Source organism: Lagopus muta, chromosome 16, assembly GCF_023343835.1.
Source record: "Lagopus muta isolate bLagMut1 chromosome 16, bLagMut1 primary, whole genome shotgun sequence".
NCBI classification, from domain to species: Eukaryota; Metazoa; Chordata; class Aves; order Galliformes; family Phasianidae; genus Lagopus; species Lagopus muta.
Genome location: NC_064448.1, coordinates 12,903,440 through 12,929,259, shown reverse-complemented (window position 1 = coordinate 12,929,259; position 25,820 = coordinate 12,903,440). Strand labels below are relative to the sequence as shown.

The following is a 25,820-nucleotide window of genomic DNA, read 5'->3' as shown; positions in this document are numbered from 1 at the left end:
CTGAAAGGATTTGAGACTGCAAGATGCTCCCTGACATTACAGATCTATTAGAAAAATAAGAAACCAGCCAAACGATCTGAGAAAAGACTGAAACATCTTCCCAAAAAGGTCATAAAAACACATTACAGGAGAGCAGAAAACACACATGCATTAAACTGAGTCCAAACTTCAAAGCACACCAGCATTATCTCCTCAAATTTAGCCATAACAATAGGTTACATTACTGCAAATAGTTAAAATAATCCAGCAGGTTTCTTACACAGCACAGTACCAACACAACACAGGCCTGCCTTGCACATGAACCACGAAGCTCCCATCTACTTTTAAAAAAGCTTTTAAAAGTAAAACTCAATGATTTTTTACTTCAGGATCGTAAGCAAGGAAGTGCTTTCCATTCCATTTCAAACTTATTTTCAAAACTTATTTTCCCAACAGCTCGAGCTTCACCACTCACTTGAGCAGCCTTCACGCCTGAGGCAGGAGCAGTTTGGAGAGGTGCACAGCTGACATCCAACTAGAAGAGCAAAGTGGTACTCGCTCACATTGCACCCTTCATGTAACACAGAACACCTGCTAGAACACAGCTATGTATACAACCACACACCTTCATATATTCCTGCTGGTACCTCAAGCTCACAAGCTTTCACACTGCTTTGAAGGGTGTAAGTAAAGGCCAGGTTCCAAGTACAAGAATACCAGTAGTGAGTTTTTATGGGTAGTCTCTACATGCGACAGAAGGAAACGTTTCTCATCAGTGGTATAGGAAAAAAGGGATTTGCGCTTCTATTTCAGAGGATGAACATACTGAACGAGAAGTTCATTTAGAGTTTATGAGAAAGTAAGCCAATTATTCAGAACAAATCCTCATGAATCAACCAAAAAAAAGGCAGATGTGCTTACTCAGTTAGCATGGGAGGTAACAGCGATAGTGCAGGTGCTGAGGGTAGCCTGCATCATCAATATATAGTTACCATTTCCATTTCTGCTCCTCTTCTTTTTTCGGTTTCTTTCTTTTGTCCACTTCAGGGCTTTTCTTATCTTTGTTCTTAGCTTTCTTTGCTTTGCTGTCCTGTAAAATGTTAAAACAAGCTAATGCATTCCAGCCCTCTCATCCTCCAGGAAAAGGTGTTTTAAAACTAAACAACTATCTTTCAGCATGCACTAGTTTGACCACAAACAGCTGAATTACTGAAGCCTAAATACAAACAGGATGATCGAAGTGCACGTTTAAGTCAAACTCTGCTGACAGTCACACTTCAAAGTTTTAAACCAAATTATTCACCTTAGAGGTGGAACATATTAAGTGCACACAACAACCACTTATTCTGCCTCACCTGATAAGTGGTAAGTTTGGGCCACAGTGACATTGCTTAATTACAGGAACAGCCTCCTTGGTGTGCACTAGTTATATCCACCCTGGCAAATGCTACAGAGCATAAATTACATCACTATGAGGTGGCTTCTTGGAAATAGTATATGCTCTCTATAAAGACACTTTCATTAAACTAGAGAATTAATCAAGTTTCCAGGAGCTGCCTGCAACATGTGCTTCACAAAGGTGCCTTTGCTAGACATAGCAGCATAGTTCTTAAGACTCCAATTATGGCTAACCTCAACACCACCTCCCTTTCCAAATTTACATCCTGGGTTTCATCTAAAAGCTTTAAATGTCTTTCCAGTGACTAACCTAAGCTTCATCTCCTCTGTTTCTGAACAGTCCTACATTACCTGTGCAGTTACCAAGTGCTGTCAGTAAGGCTCTTCTACTCCCTGCAGACTATATACTTAGCAGAAAGATTGCACTGCCTGGAACACACTGAATTCTGGAAACATCCCCTCCATCCTTTACTTTAAGTGTAGGAGACAAAGTTCTCCTGACTTTACACATTATGGCTCAGATGAGTTAACCTGCACTCCAAGTCTGATTGCTACACGCAGCTTTGTCCCAGGACCAGTCCTCGCCTCTTTCCCTTTGAATTCGACTCCTCTTGCTCTACACAATTCAATACCAAATTGTCAGTCTTGCTTTTCTTGCTAGGAGCAAACTTATCTTTCACATTACCTCTTCTTCTTCTTGTTTCCTTTTCTTTGCTTTATTAATGTTTTCTGTTTTCATTTTCTTGGGTTTGTTGTCAGCGCTGTGAGAACAAAGACTAGCTGATGAAAATCATCCATTTTCCAGTATAAAAATATAAAGTCATACATGTTCAAAATGTGTGTTCAAGTTCATAGTATTACTGGCACGTTTAATCTCTGAATAAAATCATTTTGCACTCTGTTCTCAGAAGATGGAATAAGGTTTATCCAGCAGAAAAGCCTACAAAGAATCTAAAATCCATAGGCTCTAACTGCAAATAGTTGCCCAGAAGAAGTTTTAGACTGCTGACACAAAAATTTTACTTGATGAAGAAGCAACTAAAGAGTATTAGCAGTCACCCAGTGATTACATGGGATAGAATAAATCAACAAAAGCTCAGCGGCATGTTTTCCCCAACCCTGCTGTCCCTCTTGTAATCATCAGTCTGGGACCTGCCTCCAAGGCCCACTTTTTGCATCCCCCACTAGTTTGAACAACAGCAAAATTGACTGCTGGCAAATTCTTAATCTTTCCATTGCAGACATGAGATGGGAGGTCTTAACATAAGGCAGCAAAAGATTACACAAAAGAAAAGATGTCACACCCATGTCTCTTGGACACTGGGAAATATCACATTGGAACTGAACGCCACTGTGGGTAAACTCTTCCAAGCCTTTAAGTCCAGGCTACTAATAAGGTCACACTCTAAAAAGCTGGACATACATAGATGGTGACAGATCACAGCATGATGTAACTGCCCTTTTATTTTACTGGGCAGGCTACTATACATCAGGCAAATCTCACATGAGCTTTCTTTTGACTTAGAGAAAACTCCTCAGCATAATCCGCAACATATTTAGACACTTTTAAAAGGGAATCATGCCATGCAGTGCATGTGAACCTCTCCTCTATGCTGAACAGGATGACTGCATTTTCTTCCTCTTGTGTAGTCATTTGCTCACCCAACAGAAACCACTGCGGCCACTTAGCTAGCATTAATACCACACTTACTCAGACTTATGTTTTATAGTCTTCATTGGTCTCTTCTCACTTTTTTTTTTTTCCTTTCCCCCCCATTTACTAACACTGCAGCTCTGCACAGAACTATCTGGAGAAGCAGATAATGGTATTTTTTTCCATGGACAACACAAAAGCTACCCTTATCCTGTTCAGAAAACTTTTAACAGCACAAGGAATTTAGTCTCAGATCTCCAGTTCCCCAGTCCAGGCTGAATATCTCATATCCTACTTGCTCCCTTGGTGTTCTCTTTTTAGAGCCAAGCATTCAAGTCCCCAGTACCCAGGCCACTTACTCGTCATCTTCTCGAGGCCTCTTCAGGGGTTTGGAGTCCTCTTTAGGAGAAGCATAAAACCCGTCATCATCTGGTTCATCTTTAATACGTGGTGGACTACAGAAAGAAACAAATAAAGGTGGTTCTCAACTTCAAAGTGCATGTTTGTTTGTTTAAGAAATGATCAGATGCAAAACAGACACATCTTCTAGTTTGGGAATGGGTCTTCTTCCTCACATGCCAAAGACCCAAAGTTCTCTCAACTTCTGCAGGCAGCACAAGCAGAAAGGCTTTCAGCATTCCCATATTTTCTATTTTTCAAGCAACATCAAGACCAGTTGTTTACACACAGCTTAGATTTCACTGTTTTTACTGAAAGTCTCAAAGAGACAACTGCAGCTTCCAGCACTTTTAAAACAAAACTGAAATCGTGTATCTTGTAATCAGATAGGAACATTATATAATTTCAGTTCAATATCCTTACTGACTCCGGTAAAAGACTGCCAAACAAGCAGAGATTTGAAAGCTGTATTACTGAATGTTTTGCAAACTAAATATTGATATATATGAAAAAGCAGAGAAGAAAACAAAGATCTGGCAAACTTAAACTGATTAGTCTCTCTTCAGTATCCAAACTGTGGGAAGCAAACAATCCTGTCCCCTTCAAACCACAAGTACTAAATTAAGCTCAGTGCTTTCAGACATAATAATCCCCCTGAACACTAGCAGCAAAAGAAAAATAGGGTATGAGTGGGCACAGAGGCCATCTCTTTAAACAAACTCATTATTTCCAGATTTCACAGAAGCATTTCACTTATCTTCAAAAATAAAAAGGACATCACAAAAAGTCCAGAATTACATTTGGAAGCACTTAACGCCATTTCACTCAGGTACAGAAAGTTACAGTGCTGTCTTGGGCTTTCCTATTCGTATTCAATCAAATTTCTATGTCAAATTGACTCAGTTTCCAAGTCAACATGCAGAATCTGCAATTGGGAGAAAAAAAAGCCGCATTCCGCTTTGTAGATGGCAGGCAGCAAGAGACATTCTGGAGTCTTATTTTAGCTGATAACGTGTCCGTGAAGCAGAACAAGACAGTTTGCTCTTTCACAGCTGTAAAGCCACTGCAGTGCTGAAAGATGCAGAAAGAAAACAGGTATGTTTTCTTTGCTGCTGTTAAGAAGCCATTTCTGTGGGATTGCTAAGACATGAGTCTGCAGTATGCACAGTCGCAAAACGTCTACAGAAAAACAGGTATTTGTCCCATCTAATTATTCTTCCTTCCAGGCAGAAACCTCGTACTACTGCTTGTTAGGCTGTTAGGAATTTTATCTCATCTATTTTAACACAGCATTTCCCAACATTCTGTAATAGTGCGAAATGAAGAGTGATCACATTGAAAGAAGAATGACCAAGCTGAAGCTTGACTCGCATTGTTCCCAAGACTGTAATACTGCTTCTCCAACCAAGTCTCAAAGAAGCAAATCAAAACCATCTGAACTTGTAAATGAACTTTTCAGCAGCAGATTGATGGCTCTTCACCAGATTTTGGCCTTGAAGAAGGCACAACTGCAGTGATTACTCCGGGTTTCTTTCACAAACACAGAAGTCACTTTTAGACCAAAAGAGGACCCAGTTACTTCAACGTGAGAACATCCAGCATCTCCAGTGAGAGCAGCACACGCACACAATTCTGCTAAACAGCTGGGCCTGGAAGATCATTGCTTTCTATTACCAGAGCGTTCCCAAAAGGACCTGGAGAGGGCGCCTCTCTCCTGTGCCACGCACAGCCACAGAGCTGGAGAACGGAAATAAAACAGACAAGGGCACGTGCAAAATGTGGAACGAACCACTACCAGGCGCTGTGGCTTAGACAGGATCCTTCTCCCATTCCTTCTGCATCACAGTGAGACCAAGGAGATGTTGGATTTTTTTTTTAAGTGGGGTCATGGAACTGGACGTATGATTGAAAACTATCTTGAAAGCATATGTGGACACAGCTAATCACACCATGGTCCAATGTCAATGGACCAGAGGTACCATCTTAAAAATAACCAATGGCTGGATTTACACAAGTGACAGATCTTAGCTGGTCAAACATTGCAACAAGTTGATATTTTCCTATCAGTTACTCACTTCATGATTTTAAAAGTAAGACTATTAAGTAATAGTACAATATTTAAGCACAAGTAGCACAATATTGAAGTTCATTTAGTTCACATATGCTTAAATTCATTTCTAATTAGTGGCAGGAATTTAGTAGGATGTCCAGACTTGGACGGTGCTTCTCATTTTACATAGCCATCCTTCTTACCCAGAAAGGCTTTAGCCTCTAGTTGCTTACCTTCACAAGGCTATCTCCAAAAGACAGCTTGCAGGGTTCAGGTATCACTTTTACAATTATAACAGAGGTTCTTTCAACTCCAGCTAATATTTTTTCCCATCGTTTAATCCGTTCTCAGCAGAATTTAACTGCTTGATACCTGGATACACCGATACCAGGTGTTCAACAGCTCCATCACAAGTCAACGAATGGATCAATTACCAATTTCTTTAATTGAGATGTATATATATCATCTGAAGAGGTCAAAAGCATTCTTTTTTTTCCCCCACGACCAAGTGAGAAGAATCAAAATTCTGAGCAATAAAAAGTCAAAATGCTACTTTTTCCAGATCACAGGCCTTATTGCTTACCTGGAGAAACCATTTTCCTTTTCCTTCTTTATTTTTATATCACCAGAAGATAATTTAATCTGAAAAACATGAAAAGTAGGACCTGATCAGTATTGCCCAGAGCCACTTGTTTTTTCCAACACAAGCAGAGTATTTAACTTACTGAGGGAACCAAAGGGCACTGTGACCAGCACTTTTATCACCTGCAGACTTGAGAGAACTACATGACACACCAAGAATAGCAACAATTTTTGCCGAGTAGTAATCAGAAGTCAGTATTTTCTGGCCCTTGGCTTTTTACTGAAGGAACTGAAGCGTAGAATTCATGCAGCACTCACTACTCATCTCTGTTTGTCCTCATACAGCAATGCAATTAATAGATTTTCTTAATCTTGTCTCTGAATCTTAAGTTTGTCAAAATACTAACATGGAAAAATGTAAAAGAAATGGACACGGCTCCACTGTGAAACTGTCTTCGCTCACAATACCTGCAGACAAAGCCCTTGTAATCTCTCATCTGGCACCCCACAAAGCACATCTCCAGTCCTCAGGGCTGGGATACATCTCTCCAGGTCCACAAAACTTGGAAGTGTAAGCAACATGCATCCACTGACTTTTTCTTCTTCTTTACCATTCAGCTGTGTGAAACAGGCTCATCCTCTTGTCTCCCCTGCAGGAGACACCTACCTTTTCTTCCTTTCTCTTCTCCTTGTCTTTGTCTTTGTGTTTGTCTTTGTGTTTCTCTGAGCTGCCATCTTTGTGTTTGGTTTTCTCCTTGTCTTTATGTTTCTTTTCCGAGGAGTCTTTGTGCTCACTGCAAGACAAGAGCATGTTTGGGGATGCCTGAGAAGAACTGAGCAATACAGTTAAATCCCAACGATAAGAACAGAGCCAGAAATTCCAATCATTACCAGCCCCAAAACAAAGGTGATCACTAGCAGGAAGATCCAGCAGTCTCCCATTACATGTCATCCATCCTCCTCAAGAAGAGGATCAGGAAGGGAATATATCACAAAACCGCAACAAGCAGTTTCACATCAGGAAACCCTGTCAGCCTGTGCTGCCAACAAGATCCTCACTCACTACACTTTAAGTTCAGTGCTTTAGGTTCAATTCCCACTGTTTCTGCTTTTCTTTACGTCCACATAAAGGTCACTGAAATAGATCTGCCCGTCTCATCAATGCCCATATGAACTTTCATTCAGGCACGAGTTTATCTTTTTAACAGCTCTCATCTCTGAAAGTAAGAGAAAGATCACTGATCTTTACTATTCCCAAACAGATGGGAAAGCAGTGCAGACAGGATATGTGATGTCCTTGTGTTTATACCGTGCTAAACAGAAAAGGCTGTGAGGACTGCCTGAGCCCACCCTGGGCTGAAGCAGGTCAAAGGCACAGAGGAAATCAGTCTCTCTTCTCGTCGGGCAATAGCTCGCCAAGTGAGCTGCCTTGCTCACACTGCTGGTTCCCAGTCCTCCACCCTTGGCTCGCTCCACCCCTGCTGCTCTCTGAGACAAGCTGCTTCAGACAATGCAACATAAAGCAAAGCTTTACTAGAAATAGGCAGCTTTCTTATTTTGCTTATTTCAGCACCAAAGCGCAAGCCCTAACCAATCTGGGAGAATGCAACCCTGCAGAACAGCAAGCCTAGAACGTAGGGTAAGAGAGGAACTTTGGAAGAAGATGTGCTTCAAGTCATGCTTCTATTAAAAAAAAAAACAAAAACCAATCAACTGCAAAAGACCTGGCTGTTTGATGGCTACATAAAGCAAGCAGCACATTAGCCAGCTCCCGTGAAGCTTGTATGATTAAGAGGAAGGCAACTAATCACAAATATTTCAGTCCACACCCAGCTGCAAAGTCCAGCAAGTTTCAGCACCCCAAGTAACACCAGCACAAATGGCCCAGGACTAAGGGCCATCTACTAAGGGCCTAAATTATTCATGCCTAAGGCAGCACACAATGCACTAAACACACGCTTGGCCTTCCAAGCCAAAGCAGCTGAAGTAAGAAAATTTATCTCTAGAGGAACTCAGTACACTCGTATGCTGTGTTGCATCAAGAGATCAGTAGGAAGAGAAACCGGTTTCATTTTTAACTCTCCAGCAACTTCTCTTCATACTACATATAAAACAGTATGGAATTACACAAACATTAAAGGGCAGCGGCACTCTAGAAATTCTTGCAGACAGACACACAGCACATGTTGGCTGTGAGCGAAGATTCAACAACTGCAGACTATTCTTACCCTGCAGATCGTGTTATGTACGCTGCGTGATCAAGACATGCGAGCACATACAGAACATCTTGACACTGGATCTCAGACACCCAGGAGATGCCCCTGCTGCTCTTGCTCAGACCTCACATCCCATTTTCTCTCTCCTGTTCATCACTGTCTCTGAGGCTCAAGATACCCATCTCTTTTTCTTTTGCACCAACTAGATTCAGTGAGCGTCTGAAAGCACAAAACCCCATGTGTGTGTTTAATCATTTTTAAACTCAGAGAAATCTGAAAATTCTGACTTGCTACCTTGTTCTGTGATCTGTATGCAAGATGGGCACCTCACCCGCCAAAGACTGAAGGTTTTTCATTACAAAGGTGTATCACCATGTACATACAAAAAACCCACAACAACCCAAAGAACAAACACACACAGCTGAGATCCATTTTATTCTCTGCAAGTCTGCCTGTGTCTGTTTTCCTACGCTTTCTTGTTCTTATTTGGTATTTAAATTCTACCTGCAATAACATGTTTTACTGAGACAACAATTTGCATCTCCAAAGCATGGCATAGGCTGCCATCAGTGGAGTTGGCTCTCTAAGGTACAGTTCATCATGGTGCCTGTTCCTTGGAAGTTCAGAATAGCAAGAAAAGAAGAAAAGGCTTTAGTTTTGGCTTTAGTTTTTGCAACCACACTCTTTTTTACTGGTAGCTTTCAGTGTGATGAGTAGAGCATTGTGAGGTACACAAAATGTTACTGAAACAGACTGTTATTTATTAATCTACATCTGCAAAGCTAAATCTGAAAAAGGCAGAAAACCCAATTGGCCTAGAGAAATGGCAAGAGTTTCTGTATGTGCTGAATGCTTACACGTATGCTGGAAGGAAAAGATTGCTAAAAACTTGCTTATGTAGAAACCCAGACGATATCCCTTATTGAAGAGGAATTGAAAGGGGCCATCACTAAAAAGCAGCATGTAATCTACAGCTAACATTGGCCAGCACTGGGTCAGAATCAACAAGTTTGGCTTCCTGAGTTGGCCTTATTTTCATTTAAAAAAAAAAAAAATCACAAGATCATCCCTCCTCTTCCCTTGGCAGCAAGCTGTAGCATTTCTCACTGAAGCACCATGGGCTCAGATAACCCAAGATAAGTCAGTCTCTCGTTTCACTCTGCAGCTCATTTTCAAAACAGCTGGTACTGGTGACTTGTCCCGAGGTCTTGGCTTGTTGGTCCTGGTGATGAAGAAATTCCCCACGTAAACATCTGATTTGGAAACACTGATAACAAAGACCTCAACAGACAATCCTGAGAAAATGTACTTATTTTTCTCCAAAAGCAAAGCAAGTTTCTCACGTATTAACTTCAGCCAGCAGCTGAGCAATTGTGATGTTTCAGATGGCTGAGACACTCAGGTGAGCCTCCGGGGGAACACAACCACCACACTACTCTGAAAAGAAGAGAGAGGGCAATGGGATGCCATCATCCCTGACCTGGGGAAGAGGTTTCAGCCTTCCATCAGAAGCTATTTCCAGACATTCCCAATGCTATTATTAGGAGGCATTGGGAACAATTTAAAGATCAGAAGTCTGACTTCCTTGCAGATTCAAAATCGGAGGAAAAATATGCTTTTCTTTAAGAAACAGAACAACAAAACAAAAAGGGGTCAAGACCACGCGCACTCAGGTATTTTTTTTATCTCAAATCCACTTCTCAAAGCACTGTGGATCCTTCGGTGTCGTTGCTACACATACCCCTCTGCTGAGAATCCAGCCTGAAGTTGCTGAAGTAGGACAGCAAAGCCCCTCTAGATGGAGGAAAACTTCACTGCAAGTCAGCTTGACTTGAGAACATGTGGATCCTAACAAAGCTGCCCCCAACCTGCTTTAGAAACATCCAGGCCCACTGAGAAAACGAGAGCTTCCTCTGCACCCAGACCTTTACAGCTGAACCACAGCACTCCAAGACACATCTCTGATGGTGCTTAACGCTGACAACCATTTATTTGTTGTTATTATAAGATACAGCCGAGTAGGATATCATACCAATACAGGCAGAACCAGAGACTGCATCATCCATAGCAATCTCCTGGTGCTGGCTCAGTTCAAACAAAGGCCAGATAAGCAGTAACGCTTCTCCTAGGGCCCTGCAGCCCTTTTGCAAGCTTACTGCATTTCACTGAGTGTTTGAGTATGAACAAGGGCATTTGAAGGCTTTGGAGGGCTCAGGCTGAAGCAGAGGCGATAAATGCAACAGAAGCAATCGTTTCCCTTGGAAGCGTAGCTGTATTTCCCAGCAAGGGGGCCGGCAGGAAGGGGAAGGGGGGAGATCAGGCACCTGGCAGCAGCTGCTGAGGCTCCTCTCACACTGGAAAGTAACAAGTGGAAAGAGCTGCAGATGTGCAGATCACAGCTTCCTTCTTCAAACCGCAACAGCTTTGCCATAATTTAACCCCGCATTCTTCAGGTGCCATTTATGCACGTTAATAATCCCTTCCCAGGCCCTTTCCATTCCAGCTTCAAAATCACAAGCTGGGAAGGACGCTTTATCTAAAGTGTCTCTTATTTCCCCTCTCTCATTTTCTCAGCTGTAATTAGCTTGTGCCTGGGAATCTGCTATGAGCGAGCATCAGAGCCGGCTGCAAGCTGAGCTCTGCTTGCCTACTTGCTAACTGCTACAAGGCAACTGAAGCGTAAAATAAAAAGGAAGCTGTGATTTTAGCCTAAATCTAACAACACAATAGGGACAAAGCGTAGGTTACGCAGCCCATGTCCCCTTTGACGTAGTACAGCACTAATGGAAAAATGTGGTCATCCACGAATGCGCACCGAGGAAGGGCTGACTGTGCAGGGAGCGTTTCAGAACCAAGGCACCCCACTGAAGGACAAGGTTTCAGCTGGCTTGCAGAATTTCACACTCGCTGTTATCAGGTTATCATACAGTATTACAGGGTATGAACACGTGAGCCCCAGTGGTTCTGCTGGGATTTCAGCAATATAATAAAAAAAAAAAAACAACAACCAACCCTGAAACTGCTCTTCCCAGAGTTAAACAGGGTCTTTCCTCCAGAGCTCGCAGATAACAGATCAAGCCTTCAGCGAGAAGAACAAGATAAAAAGCTGGGTTAACCACTAGCTGATAACACTAGGAAACAGAATGGTACGAGCACACTGAGGCACGTACTTTCATTTCAATGCTTGCACTGGAATCAGACAGAGCATCAAACAAAGCAAAAATTTTTAGTACTAGGAGGCACCACGTTAGAAAATTGATCAAGGTCAACCGTGTGCTTCAACATCGAAGAAAAACATACACCCACACAGGAGGCAGAGGGCTGAAATCCTCCCTAAAATGGCTCTTTTCCCCCTTTTAGGTCAGATATCTCTGCATTTCCATTCCTCAAATGCACACAGTTCTTAGCAGATAGGGATCATGCAATAAATCAGTCAGGAGGTGCAAGATGACAGAACTGAAATTTATCATCATTCTCCAGCAGCAAGCATTTGGAATACGTTTTTCCTAGCAAAACCATGAAATGCAGAGATGCCAATGAAGATCAGGTCAATAAACCCCTTCTGTTCCATGCCTCTGTTCATCTGAAGCTGTGATCATAAGAGATTTAGTAAGCAGAGGGAATATGCAATCTGACGGAGGGTGTTTTCCTGCAGCAGAGATGCCCATCACACTGACAAGAGGGATCAGTGTGCAGGAGCAGCCACTGCACTGCCATTCACTGTCACAGCCCTTCCTGCACCGTGCAGCCCACACTGTGCACAAAGCCCAAGACATCGAGCAGAAAGACACTCATTACTGCCAGTGCTTCTTACCCAACCTCTAACAAGCCCTGGTTCCAAAGGGCCCATTACTTCATTATTTCACAGCCTCCTTGTTTGAAAGGCTCGTCTCCCAGAGATCAGAAACCTATTGTCACATCACATTTAGTTCGTTTTATTTCATTTCTTAACTGCTGACATTTGTATCTGATGGATGGTATAAGATTTTCCTTAGGGGATCAGGAAATAAAGGGTTGAGAGAAGGAACAAAAGAAAAGAATTTGATAGTGATATGGATTTACACTTTGATAAGGATTTTTCTCAAATGGGCTTTGCATTTTCTTTCTTTGAGGGGTGACCAAGAAGAGCTGTGTCGCATGAATGTTCTCTCCCCATTTACTACAGCTGCAAATGTAGTTAACACAGAGAACTGTCATCGTGTGAGTGGGAGAGGAGGAAAGCAAGAAGCAAAATTAAGAAGTTCCACGTACCAGTCCACACATTTCTGCCACATGAAATCAAGATTATCTATTTTAGATATTTCTGAGACTGTATCTTGGCAGTTTAGATCCTTCCTTCAAAGTCTGCATACAGAAAACATTTGTTCTCCTGCAGAGCAGTTTTTCTGCCTTCCTGATGCAGGCTTTATTTTAGCAGCCTAAAATACAGGGCAGCAGATGAAATAGTCAAATTATTACAGATGGATAAAAAATGCTCTGCTCCAGGCACACCCAGGCCATGCTCCAGGTTTATACAACATGCAGCGCAATGCTGTGCTCCTCAGAACGCAGTGAAGGGACTCTTCACACTCTCTAATATATCAGCGGTGCCAACCTAGGTTTCTTCTGAAAAATGGCTTGGATTTCTGCTAAATCTCTTTGAGAGCTGAAAGACATACTGAATGCTTCTTGCAATAACAAAGCAGCTTTTTTTTTTTTCTTTTTGATGTACTGAATGGATTTTCTGAAGATTTATGTGCAATTTTACTTATTTAAAACTTTTTGGAATGATTCATTTTCAGTTTTAGCATCAGGCTCTTATCAAATGCTGTAAAAAATCCCCATGCAGGTAAAAGTCATTGGAAAACCCCTTATTACTGTGAAATTTCTCATTTTTAATGAAGTAATGGCTATTTTTAAACTGCTATTTCATTGCCAGAGGAGGAACTTCACTATGAAGAAGTAATTTTATTCTCTAAGGTTCTGCAAAGAAAATGGCTATTAGGATCCTCACCAGCAGGGCAGGGCCTCAGAGCCAAACAACCACTGTGTGCTCACCTGCTCTGATTCTGTGCTATTTCCACACAAAGAAATTACCCCCACTCTGACTGCTGGTGAAATTAAAAGCGATTAAAACAGCAAAGTGATTGAGAATCCACTTAAGGTGCCCAGTGCAACCTGTTTGCTTAGCAGTAAGAGAGTCACGGACGCTTGGCAGTCACTCAAATGATTCCCAACCATTTCACACCAGTTGCATAGTCATGGAGACTTTCCTAAAGCCCAGACTTCTCATTGCATCTCAGTTGTGCCCAGGCAAGTGGTTTGGTACAGCGACTGTAATGACAGCCCCATAACTGCAGTTCATAGCACAAGCAAGCCGAGGAGGAGTTTCAGGATGGCTGACACTGCTTTTTGCCCTCTTTGAGACTCACATTCTATTTAACCACAGAAGTTTTATCCGGCTGAAACTCCCCATTTTCAGCAAAGGCAGGAATTCTGTTCCCACACCGGTCTGCATTCAGCACACCTCAGTCCTTCCCCACTGTGCCCAGTCACTCAGCAGTGTGCCATGCAATCCTGGGCTCTTACCCTGCACGTGAAGACCCAGCAGCTGCCAGGCCATGAGGATGCACTGCATTCAGAACCTTCCCACCACTCTGCTCCACGTAATTAATTCCCAGCTCGCCACAGATCTCCCTCCTCCTCCACCGTCACGCAGTGAGCTGCTGGGCTGCCTCCTTCACGAGACAACTGCTGCCTAAATCCATCCCTTACAGGCACACCTTGGTATTTATAGAATTACATGAATGACAGCCGAATCAAAAGATTTGGGGAAGAAGTGCTTACATTTCAATTATGAGTCAGTTATTTCTGACAGGTTTGTTAGAAGTCAGCTGGGTTTACACAGCAAGCAGCCACATACCCTGTGCATGACTGAACACGAATGGGGCAGTGCAGACTGCAGAGGACTCCTGAAGGAGGGATCCAAAGCGAGCGCTGCACACATGGCTGTGTACATTATCTTCCCTGAATGACATCTTCAGGGCTGCGTGTCCCGTGATTCAACATGTGATACATTCACCTTTGAGGTGTCAGTTTAAAAGGCAGAAAATACGATAGTAAAATGCTACAGAAAATATTTGGAAGCTGTGCACTCAGCATGGGGAACTATCCCACCACGTGTAGGGGACTGAGGAGCAGAGAAATGTCACATCCTCCCCCCAGAACATGCCTTGAAGCACAGCTCTGCACATAAGTGCAGCAGTCATACTTTCTACATAGCTGCACACTTTTAGGTAAGGAAAAAATACAGTATATTGTGCTCACAGAACAAATCAACACTTAATAGCCAGATGAAAATATCTGAAAGCTTCATGTACAGTGCCTAGAAAAGGGCTCCCTTTCTTACAGGGATTTCAAGGCAACGCTGCAGGGAGGAAGGAATTACTTCAAGATAAGGAACGTTTACATATCTCATGGCAAAGCTACAACTTACACAGAAGATTAGCCTTTTCACTGCTTTGATACTTATTTACACAATTAGTACTGGGCAGTTTTGAGTTACAAATCATGTGCACTTGGTAAAAAATATTTCTGCTAGTTAAAAATATCTTTCTACCTCCCACACAAATAAAGCAAAACCATTAATGAGTTCTGGAAATTTAAAGACTGTGCTTACACTACTCCTCACAAAAGAATGTATTTTGCTAGGATTGTAGGAGAATGGTTTCCAAGTAAAGCAATCAACTCTTGGAACAGCGAGGCAAAGTCAGTACTGGGTGCATGCTTGAAAAATCAGAAAAATGAGAAACAAGGCAATACAGATACATCAGCAGAGAAACGAGCAAACAACACATCCAAAATGTGCAGTCTTTGCCATGGAAGTCAGTGAATGCTGAGAACTATTTGCCAAGATTTTTCTTTTCTGTCAACTATTTATTTTCAAAAAAAAAAAAAAAAAGAAGAAACTTCTTTTGAACAGCAAGGTTGTGTTATTTTTCTAAAAGGTCACAGAAAACAAAGCACGACCCCAAAGGAACAAACCCACTGCTCAGTAAGGACTCATTTTTCCCACCCGTCTTCTACTTTAGTTAACAGAAATTGTTAATCCAGTCTTCTACTTCAGTTTGTGTTATCACAGTTGCACTGACATTAGCTAGTAACATCTGCCTGGCCCTAACACAAACACTGTCTGCCAGTTACCAAGCATCACAACAGCAACTGACCCTCCTGTGACTGACCTGCAAATAGGCAAGGCACATTTCATGGCACTTGTATGTCAGGAGATACAAGCAGGAAAGCTTTTCTGAGTAACACTGTGTGTGACACTCACCCTGCGCTGCGTCACACAGCTTCACCGAGGACAGAGCTGCACCCCCTGGTTCTTGCAATTCTGCACCTACACGTGGTTACCAACTGGCCCGCAGCATCCACCCCCAGAGCCCAGCACCATCACAAATGTTGATGCTCGGTGTGGGTGGAATCGCTGCTGACTTCCACACAACAGGTTTCCCAGGCAGTGGGGGTGGAGTCACCATTCAGAGCAGACAAATCAGCAGGCAACCCTTGCACACCTACCATCTAACCTGGCTGGGATGTGCTCAGAATGCCTGACAAACATACAGGCTGCCTCACAACACCGCCTCGTAGCACTGACATCTTCAGGCTCTGTGGGACAAGGCCAAGGGCGATGTCATCACTCTGGGGACCATCTTTCCAGCTACCACTAGTTGTTAGGAAGCTGAATAATCACATCAAATTCCACAAGCTAAAACAATGGGGCTTATTTAAACCAAGACTCATATGAGCTCCAAATTTCTGATAAAGAATTGGAAGCACACAAAGGATTACGAGCAATATTCATCCATTTTCATGAAGATGGGGTTAAACTAGCTTTCAACACCTTCAGTCACACTAAGCTTTCAATACAATAATCTTTCATACAGAAGCATTGGCTAAAATCTGCAAGATGCACAAACTACCCATACGGAAACGCATGCATCACATGTCAGGCTTTAATCACTTCCACTCATAAACCCCATTCAAAATGCAGCAATTCCATCCTCATCACAACAGTTCTAAGACTGCATGAACAACTGTGTTTTAGCCTCAGAGGACTTAGTTTTTTCCTCACCTATTACTGTGCTTGGACTTTTCCCGGTCTTTTTCCTTGTCCTTCTTGTGCTCTTTGTGCCGGTGTTCTCGGTCTTTGTGTTTATCTTTGTGTTTGTGAGAATCTGCAAGCAGAGAGGCAAAAAAATATAATTAAGGAATGAAGGTGGGAAAAAACCCTGTGCCTCCTTCATGAACCTCTGCGTTTCCCCCCACCCCAACCCACTATTTTGTCAGATTCCAAATTTCTAACAAAAATCCTGCTTTTCAGAGGTCCTAAATGGATTCATTGTTCCTGCAGGACAAGTTAATTTATCTTGGCGACAGTTGCATTTATACAGTCTTTAGTTCAAAGATCTTTAAATGCTTTACAGACCGGGAGGAAAAACAACCCGGTTTGTTACGTAGTTAAGTATGGGAGGTGGGAATCCTAGCTTGTATGATTGTCAGTATTTCACATCAGATGTAACTAACAGATGCAGAAACAGAGCATGAAGCTGAAATGTAGGCTTATTGGTACCAAAATGATACTTTCATAAGTACCTAGTCTGGATAAATAAACTTTCCATTGAAACCCCAGCCCTCCCCCTACTCCCTCCTATTAAAATCTTGTTTTTAGACCCACGTGGCATGACAGACACACAGCATGGGAGTGGGGGCGTGACGAGGGAAGAGGAAAAGATGGGAGAAAGAACAACAGACCAGGAATGCTCTCCTTGTGCTCCCCTCATGCAGGCACACTTACTTCCCTCCAGCAACAGACCCAAGACAGTTCAGTGCAAGAGCTGCAATGAATAGGTGCTGCTGCTGGAATCTCCTACACAGGTAAACATTTTTCAGGCCCATAAGCAAATCAGGAAGGAGCTGAGGCTGATCGAGCACTTCAAACCCAGCCCAACAGGAACAACGGCCTCCAGTCAAAGTCACTCCTATGGTGTTGGACGGAGTGTTTGCAGGCCAAAGGATTCCCCTCATTTCATTTTACTTTTCATATGCACTTCTCAACACAACTAAAACTAAACAGCTCTTTGGGATATCTAACACGCTGCACTGATTTTGGCAACTGCCTTCAGATAACAGCGCCAGCACTTCCACCACAGAACTTGGATGTAAGGTATTAAAGATTAATTAACGTAAAGGTGTTAACATGCTCCTAAAAAGGCTGCCATCCTCATATAAAGGAAACTGCAAGACAAAGGTGTTGCAAATTCCACAGTCACAAAGGAACAGCCTCACCCACCTGCCTCCCAGTCTTTTGCCACAAATTCATTTTTTTTCCTCCTTGACCAACACCAGCTCTTATAACCTCAATACACTCAGCAGGTTTTAGTGCAGACATACCCTTGTTCACGTTGCCACACGATATTTAACCAGCTGTTCCCCCAGCTTCAGGTACTGCTGTCAGACACCCACAGTCACACAGCACAAACCAGGACACCAGTGCTGATGGTGAAGCCTCCAGCTTGCCTTCTGCAACTTCCCTTGATCCTCCTGAACTTGGCAACACTTTTTAACACTTCAGTTTATACACTGCATACATTTGAAGCTCAAGGTTGAGTTTTCTGTATTTTGATATACAAAAATCTGTGGAACATATGGCGCTACAGCATAATCTACCCAAGAGTTTTCAAGTACCCAAACAGGGAAATCTCTTTCACAGCAGGCTGGAGCTTTGCAGCCATCTCCAACAAACCGCAGGACTGGACACCCACTCTGAGCTGTCAGGAAGCAATTCCTTGGTAGTCTCCTTCCCACCAGGACAACACACGTTTTGCTGGCACAAGTGTTTTTGCAGCGTATTTCACACTTTGGATTCTGCAGTTCAGCAGTAGCTGGGAGCTCAGGCTGTTTGCCTGGGTTTTATTCCACAGAGACTGTACTCACCAGTTCCTAAAGCACTGGCCGAAGCAAACAGCCATCTATTGATGCTTGATGAATAGGTAAATGGCTTGAAAAAAACCATCATGATGCTATATAAAGACATACACATTTTTTAACACGCTCACTTCTTAACGAAGAGTTTTTGGTTTTTTTTTTCCTACCAACCAACTGATGGGAAATACGTGCAACTGTTCAATGTTATTTGCTTTAGAGATTATTGGTTTGTTTGTTTGTTTGTTTTTCTCTGCAAAACACTGCAGAATGAAAGTCTTCAACCTTCATCTCCAGACGCCCTTCCAACTGACTGGTGCTTTCCAGCTGAAGTTTGTATTTGCTATTGAACAGTAGTTCTAGGCCATACCCTGGAAACACTGGAGTCCAACATCTCAGTCCCCTACTCTGCTCACAACGGCTCGTTATTTTCAGGCAACAGAAGCCTGGTGCAGTGGAGAAAGACCACACCGGTTACACCAACGGTGCCTGGTGGCATTTCTCTGCCCAGCTTTCAACCACTCATTGCTGATACTCTGCAGAAAGGCCCTTGGTGGGGGTGTCGGGGATAAAGGACAGGAAGGGAGCCTGGAGAACAGGAGGGGGTGTGGAAAGCAGAGAGGAAAAGCTGGCAGGAGAGCTTTGGCCTGTACAGTCAGCACTGGATACGGACTTGGCCTCTCAGCAGAGTGAGCAACGCTTCAAATTCCACGTAGTGCCTCCCAGACACATCTCCTAAGAATTAAATTACTCTGCAACATTTGCTCGGTACTCAGACTCAGCAGTGCTGCCTTCTGACGTAATGCCATCAGGTAGGTTAAGACTGAACTTCAAAAGCTTTCATTAAATAATCTCAAGCTGACATATGATCATCACCAGAAGGCATTAAAGCTCTCAATTTTTCATTTATTTATTTATTTTTGAGGATTGAGCTAAACGTAGCTCAGCAGATGGATTGCTAAAAAGAGGGACAGCACTTTTTTCTTTGGCTTGTCTCAGGAGACCTTTTTCAGGCTGCTGTTGTCTAGCAGACCAAATTGATGGTTATCTTGTGGCTGACAAAATGAGTTTGGCCATTTCCCCCCAGTCTGTGCACCACATCCCAGACACCCGGACGACATCCTCTGCACTGTCACACAGACAACAGAAAAGTGAATTTGGAATGAAACCTTATGACACCACAGGGCATCTCACACCACACCTCATCAGCACGGGAACAAGGAACAAGTAATTACTGCCCATAACCTGTTTCCTCTGATCTATGTGTTCACGTATCAATTCCTAGAAGCCTCCTCTCAGCCTCCGGTAACATCCCCAGCTTTCAGCTGACTCAGCTGACTAGATCCAGCCTCACTCAAGCTGCTGAGGTCAGACACTATCACACATACATTTGTTTCCTGCCTCTTATGCCACCTCTTAAGTACGTCTCCTCCCCATTACGATAAACAAGGAGGTAAATGCTGCTGCTTCCCCAGGAGCGTTAGCAGACTTCACTATCCACTGTGAGCAAAGTTCAAACCCCAATGGGTCCGTGTGACATTCAGAGGATGGCAGAACTGAGCGTGTCTCCAGCGCCAAGGTTACAGCAGGGACAGGGGTTACACCTACTGGGCAAGGCTCCATCTCCCCAAGGCTCTCCCTTCAGTATCTGCTAACCCAAACAGAGTTTGGCATCTCCTCTGTTCACAGAGCCTGATGTCTCTGGCACCGTGTCTGGCAGTCAGCACTGAGCCCGGTGCGCCTCCAACAGCTTACCAGAGTCCTGTCCTATTCCTGCCTTCCCTTCTGCATCTCCAGCAACCACGAGCAGCCCTGCATTTTTGTATGTTGATTCATCTTTGGACTCTACTTAATTACAAGGACAGCCAAGTTAAGGATGGGAAATTCTAAGCACTTTTGGTCTGCGGCCCTGCTCCCCCCCCCAGAGGTCTCCAGGGAAAGGCTGAGTCATAACCCTATTTGCAATACTTGTACGCACAGCACTACTCCAACAGCACAGTTTCACTCTTTATTCAGGATCAGGGCTGTAGAAAGCTCAGCAGCTCCTATAATGAGCAGAAGGGCAGCAAGGAGCCCCTGCAGCCTTCTCCTCCAGGCAGACCTTGCCCCAGTGCCTTGCTCACAGAACCCAGCTATATGGAATTACACACAACTCCTATGAAAAATTCATTTGCTTTCATAATCCTTTTCAGCACTCACCTCTCCCCACTCCCCCAATAAAGATTACTTACAGATCAAGGGGAGCAGGTCTGCTCCCTACATTAATGTTTCAGTTTACATGGCAACTTTCCTAATTAAACCCTGCAGCCAGCAATAGGACCTGGGAGGGCACTGCAGGCACACAGCACAAGACCATGCAGACACCACTGGATCCCACTCCCAACACCCACTTTCACCTGCTTCCCATTCCTCACTTTGCTTTAGAACCATCTTTTTAAGCTCTGAGAAAAGGATGTGAGCAACAATCTGGTTCTCCTCATTTTTCCTAAATTAAGTGAAATAGCAGGCAAATTAACCCTGATAACCCCAATTCCTGGCCAATGGGAGCTATTCCAGATAAATCTATTTGCCTTCTGTATTTGCTGTAGTTGGGTTCACATTCTTGTAAGCTTTTGCAGGCACAACTTGAATGCGGTGATTTACCTGCATACAGAGAGGTTTCTGCCAGAAGTCTTTGCCCTTTTGCTGTATCTTGCTAAGTCTTAGGGACAAGGACTTCGTGCAGTTTACTTTCTGGTTCCAGCAATATTCCAATTGTTTCTTCTATTAGACTACCTAGAAATTCCCCAGCTGCTGTATTCTGTCCGTTCTAAGCATCACCTCAATGTGTCCCTGTACTGATGTCCAGAAGGGCAATTTAAATTTACTTGATTCTTGGGACTGAAATCTATGTCCAAATCAGAAGACATAGCATAAAAAAAACCACAATAATACCACCTAAAAAACCATTTCTAACCACTTGCTGCTCACACAGCACTTTTAGTTTAGCTGAGGGGTTCCATTTCTGCCCTAAGCCCAGTGCCTCAACATTAGCTACTGCTTACAAGAGAAGCATACATGCTTTGAAGATTTTTTCAGAATCACTGGTCAGTTTGAATGCAGCGTGCTTCCTACTACTGGTGCATTTACCCCTCCTGAACAGCAAGAAATCCTTCCCCATCCCAACAGAGGATGCTTTGTGTAATCAGCAGGGTGACTGCATGCATGCATCTTTTCAGCCTCTCTTCTAGAGAGCAGAAGAAAGTCTTAAAGGCTTCTCCAGTTCCACTGCTAAATTATGCAGCTGAGGGGGAGATAAGTCAGTAACACTGGATTGGGTTCAAGAACTGGTTGAGTTCAAACCTTCTCCTGAGCTGTCCTGTCATCTCCTGGCACTCGCTGTGCAGTTGAAACATCTCACTCTTGGACCACGCAACTACAGTGCTTTTACAGTTTAGGCTGATTTCCTTCTCACCTATTGGGACATGAAAGCAAAGCACAAAGACCCTGCATGATTCCAGTGAAACAATTTCACAGATTTTTCCTCCTCCCTCACAGGCTCTTCTCAAAAGCAGCCACTGTAAAAGTTTGGATCAGAAGACCTCTTCACTTTCAAGTTTTCCTAGTCATGTTTTACCATTTGGCATCATTTATTGTGCCAAATCATATTAGGGATTTAATTTCTTATCTGCTGGGAATAAAAACTGTTAAATTCGTTAAGGTTCAAGTGCTGAAAAGATGCCTAGAAGAGCTGTGAATCTTCAAACACGTGAATGCAGTTCCAGGTGTCTAAAACACACTTGGTATTCCTGGCAAAGACCATATTTTTACCTCAGGCATCTGATTGAAAGAATGTAGTACTGGAGTACTTTCTACAATATAGAGATTACATTAGCAAGTAGAAAGATTGGAACAGTCAATACCCAAGATCTTTAGCATGAACAGCAGTGTGGTTGGCAGGTGACCTGAACAAGCAGCGGTGAGTCCATGTGTGTAAAGGCTGCTCTGTCAGGCTCTGGTTTGAGGCACAGAGGACTGAGATCCTCACTGCTGGATAGGTTATGGCTTTAGACAAGTTATCTGACTTGACACGTTTTAACAATTGTAAAAGGCACATACAGGAATCGCTCCTGACCGGTGTGAAAGGTTTAAATTCTACGGTATTTGTCCCGCAGCTGCAGGAAGCCACAGTTTGATCGTGCTGTTCCAGTAACTAATTACATCTCTGCAGTTTGTTTAAATGGATTGCCATTGCTGCAGCCCTGAAAGAGAGAGGAAAATCTATTGGGCAGAAAACAGAACTGCACCCAGGTATCAGGGACAACATCTATGTGCACCTAGCAGTCTCAGAAGCAAGAAACATGCAGCCAGAAGGCGCTGTACAGAGAGCCAATAGTACTGTGACGATACTCTGGAAAAGCAAACTGTAATCTAACAGAGTACCCAAGTGAAACTGGACGAGTCACTTGTTGGCCTAATGGTCCTACTTACGAAACTGCAGAATACACATAAAACGTTTATTCTGGAAAGGTATTGCAGGTCTGTTTGCTCTGCTGCCTAATTTCTCTAACAGCCGACTGCGAAAGACCTGAAATGAAAGCGATTAAAAAGGGGAGGCCAGGATTGGAGTCTCCATTACCTGGATCAGAGTAACTAACAGAAATAGCACCTGGGGAAACAATGTTTGCTAAGCATGACATTCAGTAAAGAAGCAGGACTTGGTGCCAAGATGAAACATCAGCAGTACCCAAGCAGACTGCTGGCCTTCTGCTTCACGCAGAGCTGCACTTAGCAGAACAGGCACAACTTTCAAAAGCAGCTTCACATCCAACCCTTTACCACGAGTGTTGAAAGACATCTCCACTATCAACACTGCTACAGATTGCAGCTTGCCGAGGTTATGTTCTGTTGTGATGGTGGTGGTTTTTTTCTTAAACACTGAAGTACTTGAATCCAAACTGCGACAGAAAGAGCATGTTCCGATTGTAAGCAGATATCAGAAAGCTACTTCTAAATCCTCAACCCCCCCCAAGCCAAATTCAAATGAAGTACAATTGCTGTGCTATGGCTTCAGGCGCAGCAGCCCAGCCAGGCTGCCGCTCTAAAAACGCTGAAGAAACAAACCTCTCCATCCCATCACACTTCTCCTCCCTCCCCATCCCCCCCCAAAGAAGAGCAAATCCCAAGTTTTCTACCTTGCTGCCAAGCATCTAAATCAGTTTTGACTGAGCACAAGGAGAACAGACAAAGCAGCTCACGGTTAGGAAGCTTCAGATCCTCATAATTCATTTTCCAATCATGCAAGGGAAGAAATAGAGGAAGAAAAGCATGAAAGCTTCATGAGAAGGGAGCCTGGAAAAGTACAACAGAATAAGCAAAAAGTTTATCCTTAGGCAGAAACTTCAGTAATAAAGCAAGATTTCAACATAGTGCATTCCCTCTTTTCTAAGGGTTCAAATGCAGGAATATATCGACACTGAATAGATTGGAGTCAACCTATTTCCCAGAGTATAGTTTCCCAAAGAACTGCTGCAAACTCTGCCACCCATGAAGGAGAGCAAACAACATGGCTGGGCCAGAACCACACCACACAGCGCCAGTTCTGCTCTCCTAAAGCAAAGAGACTTCAGAAATCTGATGGAAAGACTAAAGCCAGTGACCTCTCCATACTTCAACAGTTACTTAAGGCAAAAGATGCCATACAGGCAGGAGACATTATAGCTTTTTCCTTAAAAGGGCTGTGCTGGGATACTTGGCTTACCCAAAAGACAGACCCCTAAGTTGCTGCATTCTTTGTTAATCTTGTAATAGATAAATTACTGAAGAAATGTCTCTAGTCTTCCTCTGTCCCTCGCATTACGAAATGACTGAGAAGTTCCGCTTTCTCTCCAGCAAAGTTTCATTACACAAAGCAAGGATCTTACATGCATTTTTGAGATACAAAGTTTGCAAAACAAGATGAACACACCTTCTGCCTCACCGAAACCCCAGGGCTACATCAATCTAGGGGAGAAAAACGGTAAGCAACGTGACAGCAGCGCATCGGTAATTAATGCTGAAGTAACCGAGATAGCTCCATGGTGTGATGACCTTAAGCTGCCATACTGAAAACACTTTGCAGAAAAAACAACAGCAGCAAGCCCAATAACAGCCAATGCTTCCCCACGGCCTCCTTCTGAAAGAGGTGGCACGTCCACGTCCCCCTGTCCCGCAGTACATCTCACTCTCTGGCTGACAAACACATAAAATCACTGCTAGAACAGTTGCACCAGAAGGCACTACACAGAGAGCAGGGCTGGGGAAGCCTCACAAAGCATTAAAACATACGTTTGATCAGTACAGAAAGGCTAAATTAATAGCTGTCTCTTACACGCGCCAAAGGGCTCCCGACTGAGAGGCAACAATGAAATTCCAATCCATTATTTGCATTCAGCAAATAAATAAATAAATAGAATCAATGTGAACAGAAACATGTGCTTCCAGGGATTCCCAAGATGTAAAGCATTCTCCTGTAATTGCATAAATCAGAGAACGAAAGCCAGGAGTATGCTTCCATTAACAAAGCAGACTAAAACACAGAAGCAAGTTAAGACTTTGGGGAAACTGTCAGCGTCAGTGTACAGCTTTAAAAGCCCCTGGCATGGAGGAGACAAATGTCAAGCACCACCTCTTATGAAAATAAGGTAAGAACCACCCTAATGAACTTTATTCTTTAAGGCTATACTACCTTATGAGTAGAAGTACTTTCCACAACCTCCTCCACTCAGAATCTGAGTGCCTTGCAAACTAATGCAGTCCTTCCCCGCTGGGGTAGAAATGTTTTCAGCATGTTTTTCCTGTTGGTTTATGCATCTGTAGCCACATGTGTAAAGCTACAGACTGCACGTACATCTTGAAAGCAGCAGCAAAACAGAACACGTGCTTTCACCTCAAGCTTCCAAAGCCTTTGCTCATCACATCTCTGTGCAGCAGAAAGATACAGCCAGGGAAGAACAGGAGAAAAACCACCCAGTGAGCACAGTGGGACTCAACAGCACTCCAGGATACCAGAACTAAAGCCAAGTTGGAAACATGTGAGAGTTATATGGTATATAGCAGCTTCACTCCTAGCCCTTATCATGTCCAGTTTACCTTCCAGAAGCATTAATTCCTCCTCCTCCCACCTCACACCAGTTCAGAATTACTTTTCAGAGTCAGTGAAGGGGGCCAAATAGATAGAGAAGAGGAAAGCCAGCCATTTGTAGCAGCCAGCTACCCATTTCTGTCAGCTCTGCGTGCACCTGAGTATCCCCACCAGATCCTGAGCATCAACATCAGACCCAAAAGGGAAGAGTGAACAAAAGGCAGCTACAGGCCTAAGCTTCATTTCCTCTCTAGTTTCAGAAGCCTCATGCTCATTACAAGCCAATCTTTGTTCCAATTAGCTCACAGACATCTATACCAGACAGGCTCTGGAGGGGGGTGGGTATAGAAGTAAATATTGCTGAGGAACACTCAAATGAGAACCAGCTTCAGAAGAAAGATTTGCATAAAACAGAAGATGTAGGTAGGTTCCCAATGGATTTCCTTGAGATCCTCTCTAACACTGAATGTTGTTCAC

General features: G+C 43.3%; 1 protein-coding gene across 1 annotated transcript in view; it reads right to left on the bottom strand.

Annotated features, from left to right (window-relative positions):
- Positions 1-25,820, bottom strand: part of TOP1 (DNA topoisomerase I) — a 62,511-nt gene that overhangs the window by 18,337 nt on the left and 18,354 nt on the right. The window contains exons 3-8 of the mRNA XM_048962614.1: positions 16,392-16,494; positions 6,730-6,856; positions 6,064-6,122; positions 3,391-3,486; positions 2,063-2,138; positions 972-1,069 (exon numbers count right to left, since the gene is read on the bottom strand). Coding sequence (XP_048818571.1) covers positions 972-1,069; positions 2,063-2,138; positions 3,391-3,486; positions 6,064-6,122; positions 6,730-6,856; positions 16,392-16,494 — 559 coding nt within the window. The remainder of the gene's footprint in view (positions 1-971; positions 1,070-2,062; positions 2,139-3,390; positions 3,487-6,063; positions 6,123-6,729; positions 6,857-16,391; positions 16,495-25,820) is intronic.